Here is a 21,355-nt window from a genome sequence, read left to right on the forward strand (position 1 = left end):
CTCCAGTGAATTCCTCTGCAGCGCCTGCCAGACATATGGGATCAATCAGGGCCTCGGCGCTGGTGCGCTTGCTGCGGGAATGTTGACAGCCTGACAGACGCGGGGTCCTGGTGTCGTGGAGTCTCCGAGCCTTTGGCTTGATCCCGGGAAGAGAACGGGAGGGGGAGGAGAGAGATAGAAGCAGAGATAGCGGAGAGGGGAGAGGGGAGGAGAGACGGACGGCGAGCGGGAGAGAAGGGGGAAGCGGGAGGTTTTTCTTGACTGCCCCCTTCCCTTCAAACGTTTTATAGGCTTCAGGGACAGGGAGGAGGAGAGAGGGGAGAAAAACAGAGGAGAGCGAGAGGGCACGAGAGCGCACGCCGTTCCCTCCCGAGTCCCCGCGCCGCCGGAGGAGTCTGGATTGTGTCCCCAGGGTCCGACGAGAGGGCGCCGAGGCTCGCGGTCGCCGCCCCGCCACCCGCTCGGCGCTCGGCCCTCTGCGCTCCGGGGCGGCCGCTCCGTCTCCAGCGCGATGTGGCCGCGCCTGGCCTTTTGTTGCTGGGGTCTGGCGCTCGTTTCGGGCTGGACGACCTTTCCGCAGATGTCCCCGTCGCGCAATTTCAGCTTCCGGCTCTTCCCCGAGGCGGCTCCCGGGGCCCCGGGGCGCCTGCCCACGCCGCCCGCGCCCGGCGAGGACTCGGCGGAGAGCAAAGTGGAGCGCTTGGGCCAGGCGTTCCGGAGACGCGTGCGGCGCCTGCGGGAGCTCAGCGGGCGCCTGGAGCTCGTCTTCCTGGTGGACGAGTCGTCCAGCGTGGGCCAAGCCAACTTCCTCAGCGAGCTCAAGTTCGTCCGCAAGCTGCTGTCCGACTTCCCCGTGGTGCCCACGGCCACGCGCGTGGCCATCGTCACCTTCTCGTCCAAGAACAACGTGGTGCCGCGCGTCGACTACATCTCCTCCCGCCGCGCGCACCAGCACAAGTGCGCGCTGCTCGGCCGCGAGATCCCGGCCATCGCCTACCGCGGCGGCGGCACCTACACCAAGGGCGCCTTCCAGCAAGCCGCGGTAAGGCGCTCGCCCCCCGAGCCCTGCCCACCCACCGCTGCCGGCCCGCCTCTCACCCGGGGTTCGGCCTCGGGCGAGGCATAACCTCCCCCAGTCGAGCGTCCCCATCCACAAAGTCAGAGTCATCGCCACCTTCCTCCCGTGGCGGGCTCCAACGGATAATGGATTTTTACCGCTTAGCGAGAGGTTAGGCTCCTGACTCGGTCCCCTTGGAGGACCCTGTTAGGAAGGGGTCCTTGAGAAGCTGCCCCCATGCACACTGGTAGGAGCAGACACGGTATCCCAGCTGGAACAGGTGAGTATGGTTTACAAAGTGTTTCTGAAGGTAGGTCGTGGAGTGATCTGAGTATTTCCCCAATTCTCTTCTCATTACTTTAAGCTTTTCAATAGAAAGTGCATGTCCTTCCTATTTTTGCTCCGAGTTCTCTAGAGGATTTTTAGCATCTGGAAGAGGAAGTCAGTTTTAGATGATGGACTTTTATAAAGTATATCTTTTTCTGATTACCAAGGAATACATATTCAGTTGAAGAAAATTTGGAACATATAGAAATATCTGACATAATAGCAAGCCAGTGTTTGTGGAATGACTGAAATAAAAAGAAAGAAAAGAAGAAAAAAAAAAAAAAGCCCTGTAATTCCATCACCTTTAAAAAGCCACTGTTAACAGTGCTGTGGAACGTTGCCCAGTATGCGAATCCACGCGTGCTTTTAACCAGATTGTTATCTTGCTATTTGTAGCCTACATTTTTCGTTGTCATATCATGATTAAAACTACATTAGTTGCATACTATTCCGTTGCATGCAAGTGCCATAATTTATTTTACCAATCACCTATTTTTACATACTTAGGTTTCTTCTTAACTAAGTTATAGTGAACACAAATATTTGTGGACCCCTCTGATTATTTCTTTGGGAAGAATTTCTTTAAAAGTTCCTGCATTAAAAGATATGAACATTTGTGAACTTCTTGATACATATTGTTCACTTCTCCCTTGGAAGGTTGTAGAAATTTCCCACCAGTAGAGCATCACAGCAGTAAGTTTGCCACATGCTTGCCAGTATCATGTATATTTCAAAATCTTTCCCAATTTGACAGGTGAATAGAGGTATCATTTTAACAAATTAAGTTTTTTTTATTTTTTAAGCATGAATATTTTTCAGTACATTTTCTGGGCATTTGTAGTTATTCTTTTTTTATTTTTTCTGGTCAAAAATTTTACCCATTTGCCATTAGAGTGCATGTTTATTTGTTTTTTCTTAATGATTTGTAAAAGCTCTTTATATAGTAAGGCCAGTAATTCTACTTTTGTATATACTGCAAATGTTTTTTCCAGTTCACTGTCTTTTACTTTTGTTATGAAAGTGATGTTAGATGGATGACTTAATTTTTTATGCGCTCAAATCTATCAATGACCTTAAGATCCTATATTTATTTGCTTATAATCTTAGAATGGCCTTCTTAATTCCCAACTCGGAGAGATAGTTTTTCATTTAACAGTTTAATGCATCTGGAACTTATTTTGGTGCATGGTATGACAAAATGTCTAATTTTATTTTTTTAATAAATAGTTAACCAGTTGTCCCAGCATCATTTGCTTAATAGCCATCCACCCTTTTCCAATTTAATTGAATGCCAATTTTTTCATATATTAAATGCTTATGGGTATTTGACCTCTTCCTGGCTTTCTATTTCATCCTATTACCTATTATATTTTTAAGCTTTGCTAAAATGATTTTACCGTTGTAACTTTACAACATATTTAAATATCTGATAGTTCAAACCATCTCTCCTTTTTTCTTATCTATTCTTTCTTAAGTTAATTCTTATCCATTTATTACTTAATATGATTTTTAAATTCATTTTCACGTATCACCAATGAAATCAGTAAATATTTTGATTTCAATATGGAAAATATTGAATTAGCTTGGGGACCATTTGCATTTTTATAATAATTCTTTTCTCTGAATATATTTTTCTTTTCATTTGTGCTTTTTTGGGGGGGGTTGCCTATGAAGTTTTAAAGGCTTTTGCCTTTAAGAGATGAAATAGCTACTTAAAGTGCTCTCTGTTTATTGAAGTAGTTGCAACAGGCAGGATTTGATTTTGCAGACCCAGCTCCCTGTTGGATCTGGCCACCACTCCAAGTACTCCTGAGGTCCTTCCTGATGGCTGGCCTTATTCCTAATGCCACTGCTCACTCCATCAAGCAAGAACCTCACTGCATTAGGGGAGAACTTTCCATATACCAGCTCTGTTTGGTTTGGCCAGGCTTGCCCAGGGCCTCTGAGAATGTTGATTCAAAAGAGTGAAATAGGTAATGAGTCGAGTACACAGTGACCGCCTCAAAACCTACTCTGTCTTCAGCTTTCCCTTCCAAATACTACATCCTGTCTCGGAGAGTGAAATTGCCAACAAGGTTCCCAGTGTCATTCTTCAATCTGGATCCATTTGTAATCTAACAAGCAGAAATTTCTCAGATGTTTGTGTTAACTGAACTTCCCCTTGACTTTATTTTTCTTTTCTCATTTTGGTTGAGTTATGAGAAGATGCAAAAGAGGGTCAGGTGGGCCCAGTCTCTGTCTAACCTGGAAACCTACATGTCTTTCTTGTAACTTTTCCAAGCCTCTGATGAGCATTCTTAGGTATAATTAAAATATATAATATATTATTTAGAGATTATTGATAGAAGATGACCAACATTTAAAAAATAGTGTTAGATTTAAATTATTATTTAAAAATAATTTTAAAAGTTATTTGGTGTCAGAATTGTACGATTTCATGGGGAGAGAATATATGTATGAATGCCATTGTCACACTCGATTTAAATGGAAAAACTGCAGTGTAGACCTTTTCTCTTCAGACACCACCTTGTAGCACTCATCAAAGTGTGCAAGGACTAAATCTGAGAATTCTGTAGTTAATACAGATCTTTCCTAAGACACAATCAATAGCCTGGGGGGGTGGGGTGGGGGGTCGAAGGGGGGGTGGGAATTTAGCACCTCGAACCTAATTACGTGAAAACCTTTTACAAAATTAATGGGAAGCTCTTCCAGTTTTCCTTTCTGGGGAATAATTGTTTCCTAATGACATTTCTTCTTGATTTTTCTTTCAACCATGTATTTATAAGTTTCCTTTCCTAAACTGAATATTTTGGATTTGGCTCCACTATGAATGCAAGGCTTTCCATATCCTAAGCACTTCACATCAAAATAAAATCACAGCCCCTCATTCCCACTTCATTTTTGTTAAATATCTGTTAAACATAGGATGAAGTTTCCTTTGAAAAAAAAATATTCTGCTTTCGTCATTGTTCCAGAGTTCTAGAAATATGATCCTCTGCTGGGGAATGTACTATCTCACCAAAAATGCAAGCTTTAGATGGCCAGGAGACTGGGAATGAACAGGCAGAGCTCTTCTGACTTCAAGGAAAGAGCATCATCCATTATATGTCCACACTGTGCACATTCACACCTTTACCTGGAGAGTAATCATCTCTCTTGGCCTCATAGGAAGAGAGTATGTGCTTTTACGTTTTCTAATAAAACCTAAAGATGTGTGAGATGCTGCTAGAATAAAACCCAAATGAATAAAATTAGGACCATTTTGTTTTCTTTTCGTATAATAGCCTTGGTACACTTTGCAGTGATCTTTCTGATGGCCTCCGTGCTGAAGGAATAAGGAAATTTTGTGTTCTCCTTTCCTGTGGGAAGGGGTGGGGACACTCATACAATCTGCAGTGGATCCAGACGTTCCAAGCGCAGAGCATGATTTTGATGACAAGAGTAACGCCCTGTTGCAGAAGCTGAGGTCTTTCTCTGTGCTGAAAAGATATGTTTCCAAGTGTACCTGTGGAAACGTTCTCTCTTTTGTGCTTCTTAAACTTTTAAACAATTTTCCTGTTGCACTTGGTTTTATATAGGAACCTCTTTTCTAATCCCATCATAACTTTAGAAGTGTAAATGGAATGGAATGAATGAATGATCAATGAATGAATGAATCCTCAGTGCATAAAATAGATCCAGAGCTCATGTATATATATTTCCCAGGTAAAAAGTGGTACTAAAATTCTTAATTTGAAAAGAGACAGCAAATAATTCTCAAATGCCAAAGTTAAATTTCTGAATCTAGTATTTGCACATGGTATTTTATTGATTAGTTTTGTTATTCCCTGAGTGCAGGACACTGTGGTATGTAATAAAAATGCACACCTACTGCTGCTGCTAAAGACACTAATTATTGGCTGCTAGTATTATATTATGTTTGTTTGAAAGACATCATGAGAATGCTTGTTCAAAGACTGTAAATGCTTAGATATACGGAGAGAGCAGACTGCTCTGTCCTGTTTCACTGCTATGGTGAAGGGTTAGGAAAGTTCTCCATCAATGACCTAATGATACAAATGTGCTCAGAGGGGATTTCTCTTAACAGTGACCATGAAGTAGAATTATGAAGTGCATTCATTCTTGACTAGATAAACCTTTAATTTGTAAAGTGATTTCTAATTTACAAAGGGATTTCATTCTATGATTTTTGTCTCAGTTTTACAGAAATGATAACAGAGACTAAGAGAGGTTAGGTAACTAAACACCAATGACAAAGATAAGTAAATGCCAAAGAGAATCAATACAGTCTTCTGACTTGTCACCTTGTCTTTCCACTCCCCTTCCTCCCCCGGCCCAAGTTTTACTGTATTACCTCCACTTGTTGAGTTGTATTGAAAGCTAGGGAGAAGTAGGGGATTCCATTTCTAGGACTGCTAAAGTATTCCATACAATGTAAAGCCAGACAGCCTAACCCAGAGGAAATAAACCATGGCTTTATAGCCATGGGTGCATTTCAATCATTCCATATATATATATTTTATATATATAAATATATGTGTATATATATGTAACTTGAGCACACATTTTAAAATCAGGAGATAACATGCTTTTAAAAATATGACTTTTTAACCTACTCTTGAGAAATTGTAGCAATTCTCGGTGTGCATTCTCTCAGTTCATCAGTGTCATCACCTGTCACTTGAGATTGCATTTTGTGGTCCTTGATTACTATTCCATGCTCTAACGTGAGCCAATCATTGGCAGAGCCTGAGATAGTATACATGCTTCTAGTTGTCTTCTGAGCTTCCTTTATAACCCAACAAGTTGGCTAGGAGCAGGTTCAGCTGGATGTAATAGAAAAATTTTAAAGACCACTGGCTTACACATGATAAACATCTATTTCTCTCTCAAATTAAGCCTTGGGTAGAAAATTCAGAGCTAATATCGCAGGTCTGTGATGTTGTCTGGGATCCAGATTCCTCCTTCCAGCTCTGCTCCACCTCCTTTAGGTAATCTCATGGTCTAAAATGGCTGTTGGAGGTCCTACCATCAGGGGCTCATTCCAGACTCCTGGAAGGAGAAAAGGGCAAAGAGCATCACACTCCATTTAAGGAAACTCTGTGACAATCCACAAATCTTCCTTGTAGATTTCATGGAGGAAAACTTGGTCTCGTGCCCACTCTTAGTTTTACGGAGCATTATTGCTGAACAGGAAGAAGAGGATGGATGCTGAGGAGGTAACAAGTAGTTGTTGCCGTTCAGTGTGTCGGGAAGAATGTGAAAGAGTGTATGTCTAACCAGAGAAAAGACTGGAAATCCCACTCCATTTCTTTCTCAAGTGGCACTGGCCTGGCCAACATCAAGATGGAAGAGTCAGGCCTTTTCCTAACTAAAAATATCTTAGTCTTGTGCTAGATTATACTTCTTTTAGTAAAAACTATCAAAATTCCTGAATAATTCATTTAAATATTGGCAACAGAAACTTTTTGATAGTAGTGCTAAATAATACGGCATTCAATCACAAATAAAAGATTATACTGAGAGTGACAGAGAAAATTACATACTATAAAATAAAATTAACATTTTATTGTTAATTTACTAAACACAAATGAACATTTCTCAGGAAAACATGGTTCTTCCTTGGCTTTTCTAAAGTAAGCTATCAGGTTAAGAGACCTCTGCATTACAAGGAATTTCCTGTTATGTATTTTCTCTGCCTTTCCCATAGATTTTTCAGACTGTCCTCTAAATCTCCCCAGGCCATAGGAAGAATGGATTTTGGGTGTAGAGTCTGCTTACATATAGTAACCTGCTCTGGTTTGGAGGCCAATTGTGGATAGGAAAGCTCTGTGAGAATTGCTGTAGCGCATGAGTGTTCTTACAGTGCTTTGCTTGGATGATAGTGGTCAGAAAATGAAATCTGCAAAACATTAGTAGGTACATTTTCTTATCAAGCTTTATGAAACGATTTTTAAAGTATTCATCTTTTTTTGTTATCTGTCTTTCTCATACGGTCATTCAAAAAGTTAATGTTTTACTTGTGTAAAGAGTTAAGCAATAAAGATGTTTCAAATTCAGAGCATATATTTATTTCATAGCTGCACTAAATGTGAAAGCTGTAAACGTTATGATAGGTTCTAATTACTGCAGATATTGAATAGCGATAGCTACCTTGTTTCACGTTGATAAATGTACAGGTGATCCTTGAATAACACAGGTTTGAACAGCACGGGTCTACTTATATGTGGTTCTCCCCCTCCAATAAATACAGTAAATGTATTTTCTCTTCCTTATGATTTTCTTAATAACGTTTTCTTTTCTCTAGCTTACTTTATTGTAAGAGTACAGTATGTAATACACATAATATACAAGATATGTGTTAGTCAACTGTTCATGTTATTGGTAAAGCTTCTGGACAACTATTAGTAATTAAGTTTAGGGGAAGTCAAAAGCTATATGTGGATTTTCTACTATGTAGGGTGTTGGCATGGCACTCTAACCCCTGTTGTTCAAGGGTCAACTGTAATTTGAAATTATGGAAAAAATTTATGCCTACAAGATGAATAGAGAAAAAGTTTTTAAGGAAAGTTCTTAGCAGGACTTATAACATGATTGAGTCATTTACTTAGTAAAAGTAATAACACCAAGTTGGACATTTTTTGAATTATAAGTTACCTCCAGAGTATATAAAATATATTTTGAGGTACATAAGTTCAATGTACTATTTTCTTAATTCCTGCTGAGACACTCCTAATAGCCTCAATGTTTTATTGCCCATCCTGCAACACTTGGATATAGGATGTACTGGTTGCTAATGCAAAATATGTTTGTTTTTTTGTTAATTTCAAAGGTGATATTTAAAATGTATATATGTATATGTGGTTAAAATGCATACATTTCTAATTTTATTAGCTATGAACTCTCAAATTTTTACCAGTTCCACCTATAAATTTTTGTGCATATGCATTGATCCTTAATTTCTTACATTTATCAGAATAAGTGTTCCTTCTCTCAGCAAGGTAGGCCTTTCACCAAGTAGTTCCCCTTCTTTCTTGTGCTTGTAAGATTCTGCTCTTAATTGGGTCTTTGCTCTAAACATAGAGCATTCACAGTTTGTCTACATATTTAATGACTTGGCAGAATGTTTCCAGAGCAATATTGCAAATTGTCAGTATATCTGTAATAAAAGCGTAAATCTTAAAACTGAGTATTTACCGATCAAGAAATTTCTCATAAGAAAATAATCTGAGACACAAACAAAGATCCCTGTAAAAGGATGTTAATCCCAGTATTACTAGGAATTGAAAAAAGTTAGAAACACTGTGACTGTGGCTTGCCCAACAAATTACACCTTTCTTTACCTTTCCTGAGTTCTACATCAATTGAATTATACAATACCCCAGAAAAGGCAGATGGAAAATCAGACATGCCCTTGTCTCCTGATAATGGAGAATGTGGTTTAGGTACACAGATTCCTGATACTGAATCTCTAAAATAGACTGACTTGCCAACTCAGGGACAGAAGTGCTGGGCAAATGAAGGCCACTGACATGGGGCCCACCTCTGTAAAGCTTAGATGGCTCCCTCTGGACAGCCAAAGGACGAGGGCTGGGGGAGTTGAGGACGCCTCTCTTCTCCAAGGAAAGAGAAAGAAATGGGGGCGTAGGGGGACCAGAAGGGTACCTCTGATGGATGACACTCCACACCAAAGCTAGAGGCAGCAACCACCCAGGTCCAACAACTGAACAAGAGTTTAATAAAATAACAATATACCCATACTGAACATGTACTATCAATAGAATCATATTCTAAAGATTATTTAATGACACACTAAATTGGCCAAATATCATAATAAATGAGGTGAAACTCTGTGTGTGTTTTTACCACTACTATATAAAATGTATGCATAACATAAGTCTAATTTCATAGAAATTGTTTCATAGAAAAAAACTAGGAAGCAAACTTTCAAAATATTAGCAATAGTCATCACAGGTAGTGTATTTACCTATTGAAACATATCTGCTTCTTCTGCCTTTGAAATATTATCTATAACTCACTAGGAAGTGAAATATCATTGTCTCACCTGGGCAAAGGTGATTGAAAGGTGACATGACATACCTTTGAGGCATCTGTAGACAAAGCCTGAAGTGATTGGTCTCAAGTGTAGAAATCCTCTTAAGTCTCAATTTTTATCTTAAATCTTCATGAGAACTTTGCATTCTAATCCACAATACAGCTCTGCTTTAAAAAATAAAATGATGCTTTAACTTATTATCGGGGAATTGAAATAATTTTAATCTTTATTTGCCAAATGTCAAGTGCTGTGACTTTGAGTCTGTTAAGTTTGGAAAATCATGCTGGGTGGAAGGGCACTGACGCTAGGGACCCTGTTCCTCACTCCAGCTGTCCCTGTCCCTGCTCCTAGCTCACACTGGATCTTGAGAATCCAGGCTCACATAAAAATCTGCATACACATGACAGTAGTTGATTCAATGCTCGGTGAGCACTATTCACTGAGGAGAGGACCCCAGTGGTCAACATGTGATAGAGAACAGGGGTTGGGGCTGCAGACGACGGAAATAACTGTCTCAATCACCTTGCTAAGCAGCCGGGAGAACATGGCCCTCCTTTGGTCACACATGGCGAGGGACACTGCCCCACTGCTCTGTCACTCTCTCTCATTCTCACTGGTAATACTCATCAAAGAACATTTTCAGAGAAGAAAGATGTTTTCTAACACACCAATGTTATCACATGTAAATGAAATAATTGCCTCAAAGGGACCCATTTTCCACAATTCATTCCCCTTCTCTAGCTCTCAAGCTTCATTTTTCAGTGTGATTTTCATCCTGTGCTGTCTGTTCACTGGCATTGATGGAGAGAGTCCAGGCACATTCGAATGTGTTGTTGGAGAGCATGTTTTGATGTGGGCATCTCTTTCAACTTGGCTCACTCATTTTGATCTACATCAATTTAGTTCATATCTGTACAAAAAGGTTTTATCAATTTTAGTCCTGTTTTATAGACTTTACCTTTCCAGATGCATCAGAAATGGACAGAAAGAAATCAAGCAAATTTTATTTGCTCATTTGTGCTTTTCACAGTACTGTTTCTAGCCAACATTTCTCTTCTTTTAGTCACATTCTTTCAAAACGTGTGTCAGGCTTTTAAATGTTGCTCTAAAAGTGATGATTTCAGGCAATTATTGTTGGAATTTTCTAGCAATAATGATGCCAAAGTTTAGGCTATGTGTATCTAATTAGTAAAAGCCTGTATTTTAAGTTAGCATCCATAAAGGATGTTATGTGGGGTTTTCTCTGCTGTCCCAGACTTGGCACCAGGCCCGACAGCTCACATGAAAGGGCACTGAGTATTCCACATTTTAATTGAGAAGAGTACATTTGCTCAGAGTTCATGGATACTGTGCAGAAAAGGCCCTACAAAATCAATCACGCCTCTCTCCTCCTGCCCAGCACCCTACTCCATTTATTTTTAATTTTTAATTTTTTAATTTTTATTTTTTTATTGGTTATGCTTATTTGTAGGGTACAGAGCTGAGCTGTCACCACCTGTGCTTAAGATGTGATGATCAGATCAATACTATCAGCATGCCCATTACCACAAATTGCAATCATTTCCCGTGTCCCCCACCCAACTTTTCCTGACTCCACCCCCCCCAAACCCCCAGCAACCCTAGGTATGTTCTCTCCCTCTGCAAGTCCAACACACCACCGTGGTCTTTCTTTCCTTCCTTCTTTCTCTCTTAGCTCCCACTTATGAGTAAGGACATGCAGTATTTTTCCCTCTGTTCCTGGCTTATTTCACTTAACATAATTTTCTTCAAGTTCATCCATGTTGCTGCAAATGGCAGAATTTCATTCTTTTTTATGTGAGTAGTATTCCATAGTGTATATATACCACATTTTCCTTATCTAGTTGTTCACTGATGGACATTTAGGTTGGTTCCATATCTTGGCTATTGTAAATAGAGCTGTCATGAACATGGGAGTGCAGGTAGCCCTTCGCCATGATGATTCCCATTCCTTTGCATATATACCTAGAAGTGGGTTTGCCGGATCATACGGCAGTTCTATCTGTAGCTGTTTGAGAAACCTCCATACTGTTTTCCATAGTGGCTGTCCCAACAACAGTGTAGGAGCGTTCTCCCCTCTCTACTACTCTAGCTTTTATAAGCAGAGAACTGAGGAGCAAGAGAGAAACTGAGACAGAGAAACAGAGCAAGCCTGGAGATCTTGGGCTTGAGAGGAGAGCAGTGTTCATGTTGAAAGACAATTCTCTCCTGCCCCTTAGGAGTTTCCCTTCCAGCAGCTGAGCAAAGGGGAGACCAGCGTTGTCTATACTGGTTGGAAATTTACCTAGGCAGAAGACTTGATTTGTCCATTTGCCTATTTACTGGCAAAGAAGCAAGCTAGAGATGTAGCCAATGTCTCAGTTGGGTTCTACCAGAAGCACGACCTGAACTAAGCATTAGAATGTAGAAAGTGAGGTGGTCCTAGTAAATACTGACTGGAGAGTGGGGAAGTGAGATAAGGAAGGGAAGGCAGCCAACAATGACATGACAAAGTAATTGGTGCTTCATTCCACTGAAGAACACTGGGAGCCAGTGTCAAATTTAAGCCTTAGAAGTATCAACTGAAAAGAGTGAGGGACCTCAGGTATTTACAGACCACCTCACATCTGTCACTGTTGGGGGTTTCTCCCTGGAGAGCATTGATTCTCTGTCACTCCCACGCTCACTGAAAGCAGGCGGAGTGGTCCCCAGGCACCCAAGAAAGCCCTCAGGCAAAAAGATGCTGTTGCTGGCATGGAACGTCTGGCATATGGGTGGGGACATCAACAGGTTCTGTTGTCACAGGTAGAAAGGGAGGCTAAGAGAACAGCTGAGCTATCAGCATTTGGCAAAGCAACGATGTGGACTTTTCTACGGGTAAAGGAGAGCCATGGAAAATAGCCTGATTTGAGTCACGTAATTTCCCACCAAGCAAGACCACTCCAGCAGCAAGTTACTGAGTGTACTACTGGATGTGGGATCTGAGAAAAAATGGAGACTTCCCCAAAGAACTTTCACGTGGGTCAGGATTTGATTGTCCACCAACACAGGAATAGGCAATGACTTTAAAAAGAAAATTCCTTTCACTTTTTCTCTTTCAACTGTCCTTTTTCTCCTACAGTTTCAACACACAAAACCCAGTATCAGAATTTAGTAGGCAAAGGTGGCTAAAGTCATGGCAGTATAACTCATTTCAGGAATTTTGCAGAGTAATTTGTATTCATCTATTTGATACTTTCCCAAAATGTTGGAAAATACTGTAAGGAAATATATTATTGAATCAGGAAATTGTAGGAAAACATGGTTATTTGCTCTTCAGTAGCTCTTGTTATCTTCCTTCTGCTTGTTAAGAACAGAGATCACATTAGTATCTCCTACAGGACCTAGAAAAGTATATTCATTGTAACTTTAGAGTTCTTGAAAAGATATATGTTTAGTATATTTAATTTTAGTGTGTCGAGGATAGTATTGTGTTTCTCTGATTTATTTTCTGTTACGAATAACTAAAACAAGGATAGTTATGATTTCTCAAAGGAATACTCAGTGGATCCTTAAATTTTTAAGTGATAGAAGAATTTTAGCAAGTTAATCCTTCAGGTCACTTTCCCATGGAAGCAACACAAACCTTTGAGCAATATCTCAGACTAGTGTGCATCTCTCTCTTTTTTTCCCCCTAAAATCAGTCAAGGGAAAAAAAACCCATAGCACCTCTGGAGAGAAGGTGAGTTCGGAGGGAATCTGCAGGCTCTGAGGTTTTGAATTGATGTCTCCTCTCCATATCCCTGTCAGTACTGCCCTTTAACTGCTCCAAAAATGTCAACAATTCTTTTGACTATTTTAGTAGTTTCTTCAGGTAAGCAAAACAAAACAAAATCTTGCTTTAGCAATCAGTTCTATGATCATCAATGACTAGAGAAATCTTTCTTCAAGTACTGTAGGTAATGAACTAGATTCATGTCTATATCCAATTCATATTTAAAGAACACCATCACTATTATAAGAGGAAGCATGTAACTAAATTATAAGAATGGTTTAATCCACCAGACTATATTTTACTCAAAATAATTTTAAAAGTCAAAACATTTGAGTGGCGGTGTATGTAAATATTGCTATCGTCACTGACTGATCATTTAAATACGTAAAATGAATCTTCTAGTTCTTGAATAAAACTCATTTGGATTTTCATTTTATTTTTGTAAGATATGAAACACAGAAGATTTTGCTCCGTAATCGTTAATTGATGTGGTCATTCACACAAACAAACACACAAAAGAAGAGGGAAAGAAGAAATAAAAAAACTTCCAAATGTCATTTATTTGGAATGTTAATAAATGTCACAAATGATATGTGTCTTTTGACAAATTTAGGGTAAATATAACAAATAAAATACACAGTAAATTCATGACTTAAAATCTCCTTTCCATATCCAATTCTTTGAATCCTCCATGTATCTGTAGATTTAATTTGAAATACTTTTGGCTTTTTGAAGTGTTCCAGAGTTGGATTGTTGCTAAAGTCCAGATATTTGTAATGTAATGATCAGATTTTCTGTGTCTTTCATGTATTCAAAGCACCTGCTAAACTTTTCCTACATGTTACTATTAAAATATTTGGTGAGAAGATATCATTTCTTTTCTAATGGCTTTGAATCATAAGTAACATTCTTCTGCCTTCTCAGCATTATGTTTACACTTGAATTCTCCCAATCACTATGTTTCCTGGTATTTGGTGCTCTTTTAGAAGAACGATTGGACCTGATAAGTTTCCAAAACAATTTTTCTGCTGGATAAGTCTAAGCATAGCATTAATTTTTTTTTTCTCTTTGTAACTCATATCTTTTGTAGTCTGTGTCAATCAACACCCATTTTCACTGAGAACTATGCCCATCCATGAGAATTGTACCTTTCTGTTTGGATTGCGGGTGGCAATCCAGGGACTGAGAAGGATCATTTATATTCTTTTTCTTAAGAATTTGGATTAGGGCACAAAGAGATCTGAGAAAGTAGTTGTTTTTTTTTTTTTTTTTTTTAACCAGTAGATAGGGATCATAGAGTTAAGAACGTGCACAGAGAACCATAGAAATCTCATCGACATAAGGAGATGTGAATGAGGAAGATGTGCAAAGAGAAGCTGAGACAACATGCTGCATAACTCCAGAAGGAAACAAACGGGAGTCTGGAAGGAGTAGCCACCGTAATTCCTACTTGCCTGCTTGTGCCTGGTTCTAAGCCCTCTTGAAGCCTAGCTCTTCTCCCTTTTCTTGGGTTGCAAGGGATATTTCTATATGCTGCCAGTAAATCTCCCACTTTATTTAAGCTAATTAAGTGGATATTTAATCCTTATAGACAACCAAGTGTGGTTAAGGCATCCTTCATAAATGTTTATCTTAAAACTACAAATACCTTTAATTCAAGGGTAACAAAAGTCTTTACTGACTTCCATTGCAAGTATTTTTCTAAAACCAATATTTGCTTCTTTTCCTTATTGTGGAAAGAATAGACCCATTAATAATTTTAGATAAAGCAGGCAAATATTCTAACAATTACAGTTTTTGTCCCTCACTTTTTTACGTATGTGAGTGCATATATGTAATACGTAGTAAAAGCATACTTTATAATTTTTATTTTTTAAATTGCATAATGAATATTTTCCCATACAATAAATTCTCCTAAAATTACCTTTCAGGTATATTTTATCATATAGATATACTACAATTGAATTTTTAAATCTCCTGTTTATTGGTCAGATGTTACTGTAAAATTTTGCAATTACAATAGTTATTCTTGTGCCTAAATATTTCTCAACATGTCTCAACTCAATATTTCCTTTAAATTTGATTCTGTTTTATCTAAAATAAGATTAATTTTTATTACACTAATTTCTATGTCTTGCCTCATTACATTGGCTAGTATTCCCACATGGAAGGGATGGGGCATTCTTACCTTCTTGAATTTAATGAGGACACTTCAAGCATGATTTTGATCATTGGATTATAGTAGTTCTCTTTGTCATATTAAGTAAGTACCTCTCTGTTCTTTGCCTAATTCATTTGTAAAATCAGAAACTGATGCCCAAATACCAAATGATATTTCATTTGAGATTATCTTACTTTCTCTCTCCTTTGACCTCTTGGTGTGAGACACACGAATAAATTCTCTAATACCTTGATTTTTTGAACTGAATGCTGCTTGGTTATATTGTATAGGCATTTAATATGTCAACTAAAATTATTTTATAAAGCTATTAATAACAGTATTAAAAATATTCATAACTAATTAATAATTTGATTTTTATCTCATAGTAAATTAGCAAGTTGTTTAAGAGCGATGTCATTTATCCTCTCATTTTCATTTGGATTCTGTTCGCTTTACTTCTGCTATCCAGATTTTTTTATTCCCTGTGTGTTTATAGAATGGATGGTGGAATTCGGCATTATTTGAAATTTGTTTGATCTTTTGTGTGTTTGTTCTGTTGTTTTTTACAGTCTGGATTAAGTCTGCTATGTATCAACTCCTGTGCACACCATTTTTCAATGTGATGTACTGTCCCTATGGGTCCATTTCAAAATAATTTGTGTCCAAGTTTAATAACTAAAGCATGTATGTGGGTGGAAAAACTCTGTGACCATAAATCTGAAATTAAGTTCTTCTTTGACCCTCTTTTTCTTCTGTGATTTGGCTAGACTGTAATAAATAGCCTAAATGTTACTTAGGCCAAAAAAAATTTTTTTTCTAGAATTTCATTCTGTGAAGCCTGAGTAAATACTTAAAATAAATGAGACATACTAAATATGATTGATTTGAACTTACAATATAAATAAGGAAAGCTCAGTCACTGCAGAATACTCTTTCCAGTTACACTTTTGTCATTGTTTTATTCATTATTTTTGTTTTTAGTTAATGGTTCTGTTACATCATCACGTAGCACAGTTAGAAATTCATAGCACAGTGCCTGCTATACATTAGAGACTCAATATGGATTTGATGAAATACATTTAAATATAATATTTATAAGAGTTTTCATTTCATGATTACAGAAAATAATTTACTGTCATGACAATTGTTGGCCTAGAATTTCTTAGTTTATTCTGCCTGTTGGACACATAGCTAGTAAAAATTAAGGCATTTGTTTGTTCTTTCACTCACTTATTTCATAGTGACTTTTTACTATCAATAGGATGACAATTCAATCCCTGCCATAGAGTACCTTGCAATCTAGCTTAGGAGACAGCTAGATGTATAAGCATTAGTTATAATTATGAGGGGGTCAATGTGATGGAATGTGAGTAAAGACACTGAGATGGATTTGTTTTATACACAGCAGAAGAATTTGGGAAAGTTTCGAAGAGGAAATGAACCTGGATCTAAACTTTAAAGAACCAGTGAAATTCAGAGGTGCACATACTGGGAGATGAGAAAGAGTTGTTAGAATTTCTAGGCAGAGCAAACATCAAGAAAGCATGGTATATTCCAAAACCCACAAACAGACTGGTGTAGCCAGAATAGAGTGCAAGAGGTAGGTTGGGGAAGTAGATAGGAGAAAGGGGTGTGGTAAGGGATGTGGCTGGAAGTGTTACTGAGGACTAGATGGTAAAAGGATATGTAAGGAAGTTTAGACTTTATTTTGTTGACAAAAGGAAAAATATGGGAAGTTTAGAAACATGATCGGATCAGTATTTCAGAAAGATAACTTTGAAGGCACATCAGAAAATGGATCTGAAAGAAGAGCAGCTTCAGCAAGAGATGCTTAAAACAACACTTGTTTTTTAAAGAATCTAGACTTAAGTAGCTGAACCAAGGCTGGGGCAATAAGATTGTAAGGTAGGTAGTTAACTCAGAGGTGAAATGTACAGGTCAGGATGGTTACTAAATATGGTAGATTGGAAAGATGACATCTTAGATTACTTCTACATTTCCGACTTGGAGGATGGGGTGGATTAGGATGCCACATTTAATATCTCTTGAAAACAGGAAGAGAGAACCCTTATTTGTGCATGTAGAGAAGAGGGTGAGTCTGAGAGGCCTAATGGTGCACTCAGGCAGAGGTGTCCACTGGGTCATTGGAACTTCACAATGGGAGTTTAAGAGTTTAATGTGACATAGGTTTAGGAGCCATTAGTCTATAGGTGAAAATCAAAGTTGGGGGTTCACATGGCTTTCTCCAGGGAAGGGATAGAGGAAAGGAAAAAGAGAACATTTGGAATGATATAAAACTACAAAATAGAAGTAAATACCCTCTAAATACATACTAATAGGAGATGGTCAACTTTTTGATGTACATTCTGTCAATCATATGCATACATACATATACACAAACAGTACATTCTCATATACATGCACACAAATGTAATGTACATATATGTAATAAAATCAACCTGCTTGGTTGCCTACTTCTTAATTAATATTATTTAACAATAACATTGTAATGATATTACATGATTGCCCTATAATTTATTTCACTAGTATCCTTATGTTGGAATTTTATATTGTTTCCAATTTTTTATTATTGCAAATCATTCGGGCATATACATCCTTTTTGTCATTTTTGTGTGGTTACTTCCGTAAGATATACTTAGTTGTAGGATTTAAGTTCACATTGTGTGAAATTTTTAAGGAATGGATCATGTTGTAAAACTGTACTTCAAATATGACCAGTCCAAGTGTATTCCCAACAGAAGTACTATATCTGTTTCCCCACATATTTTACAATTTTGAAACTTTTTTAAAAACTTGACCATTTGAGAAGTTAAAAAAAAAAGTGTTACTATTATTTAGCACACATGGTACATGATTATGGTATTAGTGAAGTTAAACATTTTTTGTATTTTCTAACAAGTAGAATTTCTTTTTTTCTTTTTTCTTTTTGTCTTTGTTTTGTTTGGTTCAAACACTCAGCTATGTTTCTGTTATTTTTCTCTTTCTTTTCCCTTAGAGATCTACAAAGTTTTCTTTATATTTTAAGGACATTAATAATATGTTTGATAAGCACCATCCATATAATTTCTTGTTGGTTTCTTGCTTTCTAATTTTGATTTTTTTAAGAAACAGAGCCTTAAGAAGTGCAGTACTTTCTATGGTTTGTGCCTTATCACTTCGGCTGGAAATTTCAAAAGGATTTTAAATAATAGTGAAAATACATAGAATTGATGACTTCTTCCTTATCTAATTGGGAAATCTGCTGTTTTTCTGCAGTTCAGGATGGTTTCCATTGTTGTTTTGAGATCATCTATGATATTAATGATGTATATTTTTATTCCTAATTTTTTATTCATAAAAAAGCAGAAGTTAATTTTATCGAATGCCTCTTAGCATTTTGAGTTATTATTGTCTTTTAATTGGGACAATGATTATGTTGCATTAGAGCAACATAATATTGAATATTGATATTGTTTGAGTTCAGTTTGGTAGTATTTATTTGGAATTTTGTGGCTATGTTTGTAAATGAGATTAGTCAGAAGCTTTCTATGCTAAATTTTGTACGAAAATTTATCAGTTTGGATTTCTGACATTTTATATCACTATGAACAATGTGGATTTCTGAGTCTTTCATTTTATTTTGAGTTTCCTTGCATTGTTTTCTTATCAAATCACTCTCCTCCTACACACCTCTCTTTTCATCTTTGCCTGTTCTCTTTCATTGACTTTTAGCTCTTGTTTTTATAGAGACTTTGACTTTCTAAATCCTAATAATATAAACACCATTCTATTATGCTTATTTTCATCTTATTTCAGTATTAAATTATGTACTCTTCTAAATCCTCAAGTTGATTCTGCATTTCTTGAACTTACAGAATATTTTTATAGGCCTGCTCTAGACTTTTTGTATGTTTTTCATCCTGCGATGAGGATATATCTTTCTTGACCTTTACTGTCCAATATTGTAGCCCCTTGCCAACATGTGTCTATTTAAATTTAAATTAATTAAATAAAATTATTAATTCAGTTCATCAGTTGCAGTAGCCTCCTTTAGTGCTCAAGAGCCACATGTGGCAAGTGGCTACTGTAACAGAACAGGTAACATGTCAGTCATCCAGAGGTTTCTACCGGACAGTACTCATCTAAGCCCTCTGTTTTTAAACAGACATAGTGTACAGCTTATTTTTAACCCTCTTCTCCAATCACTTGGATAGGTTATCAGTTTGTTTTAATAAAAATTAATAATAATAATAGATAGCAAATTTTATAGGCATGCATTCCAACACTCATTTTACCCAGTGGTTTACTGTTTGTTGCAAACACTATGACTGGATATACTTCATTAGTGAGTGAGGAAAAAGGAGGGGAAAAACCCACCACTGTATCTGGCTTCTTTGAATGTTATCTGCTAAATAAAGTAAAGATCGAATGTAAGAGATAGATAAGTATAAGAATACACTATGAAAAACAAAACTAAATCTGGGAAAGCATTTGTTACGTGCACTTAACATAAATAAATAAAACATGATAATGGAGATGAGAAATGAGGGGATAACAACAGGATGAAACTAAAACAAAACTAGCTAAGAAGCTGAAGAAATAGAGAATTGTGTAAGATAAAGAAATATTGTAACAACAAAAATAAAACACGATGCCAGGAGTAATTCTTAATTATAAGTAGAGGGGTAGAAAATAACTCTGCATAAAACAAAAACAGTGATATGGAAGAAAAGCTTGAGACTCTTCTACCTAATTCAGAAGGAATTATGATGAAACAAAAATGAAAAATGACTAGAATGTATGAAGTCCAAAAAATAATGAACCAAGCATTGGTGGTTCAGTGGTAGAATTCTCGCCTGCCAAAAAATAATGAACCAAAAGAATAATTTCTTTTCCCGCAAATAATATTCAAAAATATAAAACAATAAACATCCTTTGAAGTAAAGAATATGTGAGTATTTAAATTTAAAATATTAACTATATAACAGATGAAGTTTGGTGAAATTTTAGAATTTGATTGGTGAGGAAAGTATTATAAGTAGCTTATGGTGGCTTGTTTGTACTTAATGTTTCCTACAAGGAAAACATTTATGTGGAAAACAAGTTGAAACACTGACATAATTTACTAATTTTCTGCTCCTGGAAGGAGAATAGCTCTGATGTAGTCACAATAGGTATGAGATCACAGTATCAAATTGTTTAAAAGACGACTTCTTAGCCTCTCTAGTTAGTATCCTCAGTCAAGGCCGGTCACAATGGGTAACTGCAGCTAAGGTTGTGTTGCACTTGGTATTATGTCTGCATGTAGTTTAAGTAATGGAACTCAAGAACAAATATTGTCCCCATGCCAGATTTGTTGTGACCTCTTTTTTTTTTCCCCCCTAAGACAATTTTTCAAAACAGTTCTCTTGTGGTCTGACTTGGGATGGGGGTCGGGGGTGCCGTCTTGTGTAATGGTGATGGATCTCGGGTGTTAGAACAGTGTTACACAACCCTGCATTTTTATCATTCTAATGACTATTGCTGGACAGGGGAAGCTTACTTTCCTGCCAGATATTTATACAAGCTAATCAGAGGCTTGATACAATACAGATGGTGATAACCTTTTGCCATAAGAAGTTCATGTTGAGTTTTTCTTTGGCAGCAAAGGATTTGCCTCATTCAATATTCTGGACCAAAAAATTCTTTCTTAAATGTCTCACAAAGGGTAGCAAATGATGTGAACTATTTCAGGAACACTAAAAAAAGAGGATTAAGTGCCAGGCTTCTACCACATTCCACAAACATTACCACAGATCTATTTACTTCTTAAATCTGTGGTATGAAAAATGTTTTTATTGAATTATGTCTTTATTCAAGGATGATGAAGCACAAAGATTGGTTGGGGGGGAGGTAAATTATTTTCAGTAAATCATCCACCCCTCATCTGTCTTTAAAGTGCATTCCAAACCCAGATCTTGTGTAATTCTTTGCTTGGACTACTAGTCCTGCTATTCTTCTGGC

At 37.4% G+C, this 21,355-nt stretch overlaps 1 protein-coding gene across 1 annotated transcript in view; it reads left to right on the plus strand.

Annotated features, from left to right (window-relative positions):
• Positions 1-511: 511 nt before the first annotated feature.
• Positions 512-21,355, plus strand: part of SVEP1 (sushi, von Willebrand factor type A, EGF and pentraxin domain containing 1) — a 193,643-nt gene continuing 172,799 nt past the window's right edge. The window contains exon 1 of the mRNA XM_063081889.1: positions 512-1,042. Within this exon, the coding sequence (XP_062937959.1) occupies positions 512-1,042 (531 nt within the window). The remainder of the gene's footprint in view (positions 1,043-21,355) is intronic.

Source organism: Cynocephalus volans, chromosome 17, assembly GCF_027409185.1.
Source record: "Cynocephalus volans isolate mCynVol1 chromosome 17, mCynVol1.pri, whole genome shotgun sequence".
Lineage (NCBI taxonomy): Eukaryota > Metazoa > Chordata > Mammalia > Dermoptera > Cynocephalidae > Cynocephalus > Cynocephalus volans.